This window comes from Nicotiana tomentosiformis, chromosome 4 (assembly GCF_000390325.3).
Source record: "Nicotiana tomentosiformis chromosome 4, ASM39032v3, whole genome shotgun sequence".
Taxonomy (NCBI): Eukaryota; Viridiplantae; Streptophyta; class Magnoliopsida; order Solanales; family Solanaceae; genus Nicotiana; species Nicotiana tomentosiformis.
Window position 1 is genome coordinate 53301286 of NC_090815.1, and position 5560 is coordinate 53306845.

The 5560-nt window shown below is 35.8% G+C and overlaps 1 protein-coding gene across 1 annotated transcript; it reads left to right on the top strand.

Moving 5' to 3' along the window:
• Positions 1 to 2247: 2247 nt before the first annotated feature.
• On the top strand, positions 2248 to 3385 carry LOC104105097 (uncharacterized). Its single transcript, XM_009613337.1, has 3 exons — positions 2248 to 2260; positions 2373 to 2983; positions 3125 to 3385. Exons 1-3 carry the CDS (start codon positions 2248 to 2250, stop codon positions 3383 to 3385), a joined length of 885 nt encoding a protein of 294 aa, XP_009611632.1.
• Positions 3386 to 5560: the final 2175 nt, after the last annotated feature.

Genomic DNA, 5560 nt, shown 5'->3' on the forward strand with positions numbered 1-5560 from the left:
AGGATAATATTGCCCAGAAAATTCATTTGTAACAATATGAAATTTTTCTAAAAAATCTACAAGCATTTTAACATTAGCCTAATCCGCATTTGTAAGGTGCTCATCATCATCACTTATATGAGCATTAAACGTTGAGTTTATGGGGTTTCTATATTCATATGCAACAACTAAACTTTCATACATGTAATTCCATCTAGTTGGACAAGGTTTAGGAACCTTTCTTTCTCTTAGGCCAAATTCATCGCATCTTTTAAAATATTCTCTAAGTTTACTTCTACGGTTTGAATAAAAAAGCCAATTAAGAGCCATTTTAACCATTTCAATTTCAACATTTAAAATTCGCATACCATCACCCACAATTAAATGGTAAATATGACAAATACATCTAACATGAAAAATGTTACTAAATGCAGGACTTAGCGTAGTGGTAAGCAAGGTTACATCATTTGTGTTACTAGTAGCATTATCCATTGAAACTGACATTATTTTATCACTAATGTAAAAATATCTACAAATATCCGTAATCGTGCTAGAAATAAACTGCCCTGTGTGACGTGAATTAATTATTCTATAAGTAATAATGCGCTTTTGCATTATCCAATCCTCATCAATCCAATGACTGACAACAGTGAGGTAATCACAGTCATTACCACTTCTACCAATATCAGTTGTAATAGCAACACGATAATTTATATGAGTAAATAAATAGCGCAAATATTATTCATATTCATGTTTATATTTATAAATATCACTCTTTACGGTTGTGCGAGGAAAACCTTTATAAGTAGGATTATAAACTTTTCTAATATAATGCACAAAGTGAGGGTTAGAAGGAAAACTATAGGGTAAGCACATAACAGTAACCATTTTTGCCAATTCTTCCCGATCTTTTTTTGGATCATAATATAAAATACCACCGGTAACAGTATTAATTCCCGGTTGAAATTGATTTGACCCGGTACTAAGGTCAGCCATACTAGGTGCACTTGTCCCCTCGGCCAAAGCTTTCATACGAAAATATCTAGCTTTATCTTGAGGGTGTAGCAATATATGTCTAGTCAAACTTCCCGTCCCCCCCGACTTCCAACATATTTAAAAACTAACTCTTTGCCACAAGTTTTACACTTAGCCCTATTTTTTTCTCTTAGTTGAGTAAAAAATGGCCAAACAAGAGATGTTTCTGCCCGTTTAGAAGGTTGTCTAGAAAAAGTAAGGGCAGTAACAGGAGGGTCAGACGGGGGATCATTTGGATTATTATTAGTTGGGTTAACTTCAGGAGCAGGACTAGTGGGTGTATCGTCATCCGGTTGCGTTTCATCAAAATCTATTTCTTCATCATCATTTTCATCAATAGTTGGATTACAATAAAGAGCATTCATATATTCAAGGTTTAATTGTTCACCGGGTGCAATATTATGGCAAAATTGACTCTCGGTAAATTGTAATAAACTATTATCGCTATCAAGAATAGCAGGTGTAGGACGGGTAACAGGTTTCGGTCGGGGAGCCGGGGGAAGTGGAGGATGAACAGATTGGCCACTAGATTCACCACTCTTGGATTTTCCCTTATTTTTACTAAACATTTGTTTTAGGGAATAAGCCATCTTAATTAATCAAGCAAAGTAAATAAAACAAACAAAACTATAATATTAAAACTTAAGAGTTGGAACGAGTTTACCGAATTGACGAACAACTTGTTGAAAAATAATTATCGTTGAAGACTTGAAGACTTCAATTCACCAACTTCACAATTTTGCACAAATTGTAACAATTAAGTAAGCAATTATAGAAGAATATTAGAGAGAGATTGATGATTTTGTGAGAAAAATGAAAGAATGAGGGGGTATTTATAGTTGAAAATAGGAAAAAAGTGTAATTATAAAAAGTTTGGGGTTAAAACAAAATTTGAGGGGTTAAATGGCTATTTTGCAAATAGCCAACGGCTATTTTGGCAGACCAAACGGCTAGTTTTTAAATGGCCAAACGGTAAATTTTTTTTTTTTTAAAAAAATTATCTGTTGGGCCCGTTTAGGACCGCTTGAACCGGCCAACTTCTGAGCCGGTCCCGGTCCTAAACGGTCCCGGTCTCGCGGGCCTCCTCTATGAGACCGGCCCACTACCTGGCCCACCACCCCACGGTCCCGGTCCTATCCGGTTAGGACCGTTTAGGCCCACCGCCCATGTGGGCTTGCGGTCCTGGGTCGGTCCCGGTCCTAACCGGCCCACTAGCCATCCCTAGCTAGCACAATGGATGCAGCATGTATTGTAGATTCATTGTAGAAATATTGTTGTAAATTTGTTTTTTAGTATGTATTTTTTTCTCATCCCAGTATTATTATGGAAATTGAATTTCTTTTTGCTACTTGTGATAGGTAGAATATTACCATTGACATACACTGTTGTTGATTCAGAAAATGACGCATCATGGAAGTGGTTTTTTGAGAAATTCAAACATGCGTATGGTGAAAAACCAAATATGTGTGTTGTTTCGGATCGGAATGAGAGTATCTTGAAGGCAACATCTATTGTTTATACCGGCATGCCACATTATGCTTGTATGCGGCATATTGTGACATATATAAAGTCAAAGTTCACGAAGGGTCATCTAAAGTTAAGCGAATTGTACTTTGCCACGGCACGATCATACACACTTGATGAATTTAATGAAAGATTATCAAAGATTGAAGAGATCGATATGCATGTTAAAGCATACCTATACGATATTGGCTATCACAGATGGTCTCGGGTACATGCTACGGTGAACAAAACGTGGACGATGACATCAAACATTGCAGAGTCATTGAATGCGGTAACAAAAGATGCAAGAGAGATGCCCATAGTAGAACTATTAGAGTACATGAGGACTATTCTTGAACGTTGGACTAATGAAAAGTTATTGAAAGCAAATGGTACATTCACATACCTTAGGAAAAAATACAACAAAGAGTTGGAGGACAACAGGCCATTATCGCGAAAAATGAGAGTAAGTTATATCCAGTAACATCAGATCATTAATTCCATCAAACTAAATATGTACTGTTAATTGTAGATAAAATGTTGTATAATTATAGTTATTTTGTATATGTTTCTGACAACTTGTTGTGTGTTTGTAATGAAATTATAGGTGAGGGCTTCAACAGATCACATCCGTACAGTGATAGATGGTGTGAAGCGCTTTATTGTTTGTCTTCAAAACAAGAGATGTAGTTATGGACAATTCCAGCTTGATGAATTTCCTTGTGCACATGCTTTGGCGGCTTTGAGGCACAAGAATGAGTCTTATGAAAACTATTGTTCTCCTTATTATACGATGGAGAGCCTTTTGCATACTTATGAAATACCAGTAGACCCATTGCCTGATGAAAGCAAATGGAATGTGCCATAACATATAGCTGAAGAAGTTGTAATGCCACCTACTGAGAAAAGACAGCCAGGAAGACCTCAAAAATAAAGATACAAACCATATGATGAAGTAAATACAAAGAAGTACAAGGTTTCATGTGGCAACTGCGGACTAGAAGGGCATAACAAAAGATCTTGTAAGAATGATCCCAAGAGGAAATAAAATTTGATAAAGTCACAAGATTTTTTGATAAATTGTGTTGAGGTGTTCTGGAGAATTATAGTTGAGGTGTAATTGTGTTGATAAATTGAATAAAGACTGTCTCCTATAATGAAATGTTTTCAGCGCTTAATGCAATTGGTTTGTATTTGTTTTGTTTAATTACTGAGTGTATTCGTTTCAGCCTTTCATAACTTGATTGGATTATGTATTTTTTATATGTATAATACATAATTGTAGTTAAGTTGTAAAGAAATTATATGCTAACAATAACGATATCAAGTACTAACAACTTTCAACCAAAAAACAAAAACAACAAATGTTTCCTATTCTAAGTAGTAGTATCCTGGATAAAATAACAAAACATAGGGTAAAGCAATTGTAGCACAAATTTTCTACAAATAAACTTCAACTGCCTTGTTCTTAGATAACAAGTTGTCTACAACATTACTACAAAACAGCTACAACTAAACAATTTAACTACAATTTTTCTACAGAAAAGGGCAACTAATTCTACTTTTTCTAGACTTGTGTTCTCTCGTTCACAGCTAGTGTACCTTTTCTTCTTCCTAATCTGCCAGTCACCTCGCTCTCACTAATTGCACCAGTATCTTGCTTCTTCCTAGCATAATCCCAAAGCAGCGCTCCATAGTGTCTACGATGTTGATCAATATCAGAAAGTTCTTCCTTTGAAATTGCTAGCTCTCTAATGCTGACATATTCTGCAAATGCAGCCACGTATACACCACAGTCACTGCAAAAACAAATTAGGGGAAAAGATTTAGCATTCATTGTAAAAATAATCTTTTAAATAGATAGAAGGAAAAACAGCTTTTTCATACAGTGATCCCTCTTTTTGCTGGGGTATCTCACCGACCAACCACTGAATGTCAAGACGGTCAGTAACACCTTTTTCAATGTATACCTTTGTGTTCTTGTAGTTGATATTTGGATGCTTGCCATAAAAGCCGGTGCATGACAAGTAGAGGGGGATCATAACAGCAAACTTGTTGACAACAGATTCAACAAGTTTGTGATTTTGTGAAGAGACCATAGAATTATAAACATATAGAATCCTATCGGTAATGTCAAACACAACTAACAACCAATGAAATTTCTCCACAATATTTATGGGCATAATCACAAAATCAACTTGATCCCATGCAACATTTGCAAGTAACTTGTACCCCCAATATGTATTCTGATACGACGTCCTGGAGTTTCACAACAACAAGCTTCTTATCGGCATGAGCATTGATGTACCTTTGATAAATTTATTCAATTCTAGTCTTGAACATACAATTAGTGGTTATAAACCGTATTTTGTTTTGAGGACCATACTTTCCTCTCTTTCTCAAATAGTATAAAATAACATGAATGTGTTGCATAAAATTTAACTACAATGTTTAGACAAAAAAACTACAAAATCTTTAGATTACAGAATACTACAGCTAGTCATTAAATTCTGCCAGGGTAAGTGTTTACCGTGCCGTTGAGGACTTGCCCGGGATGTGTCAAAGTATAAAACCACTATTTTTTATCAACTTTCTCCACTCCAAGATCATACCACGGCTTAAGCTTGTTATCTTTTACAGAATAAGGCGCCTTTCTTCTATTTAAATACATAGCAATTACAATAAATATGTAGATTCAAGTGGAAATCCAAAAGATGAATGCGCTCGAAAATATGAACAAATTGTATAAACTAACCTCTTTGAAACTGTATTGGTACCAAAGTATAACCACTTATTGAATTCTTCCAACAAGTCAGGATCAACATCTTCGCCAATAACCCCAGTAAATGGATGCTTGATGAGAAATATTGGAGGTCCAACAGAAGTGCTCCCCCAGAACTATAAAAAGGGAGAAAGGGGGATCTGGCATGCTTTCCAGGCTGCCTTGTTCTTCCTTGATGCACAGGGGTTGTTTCATCTTCATTAAGCTCGCCGAACTTAACAATCTGGGAGAAGTTCTCTGGTAGCTCAAAATCATCAAGTG

Coding starts and splice junctions, on each gene's coding strand:
- LOC104105097 (XM_009613337.1), top strand. Junction 2,984..3,124: donor CATTATCGCGAAAAATGAGA/GTAAGTTATATC, acceptor ATGAAATTATAG/GTGAGGGCTTCAACAGATCA.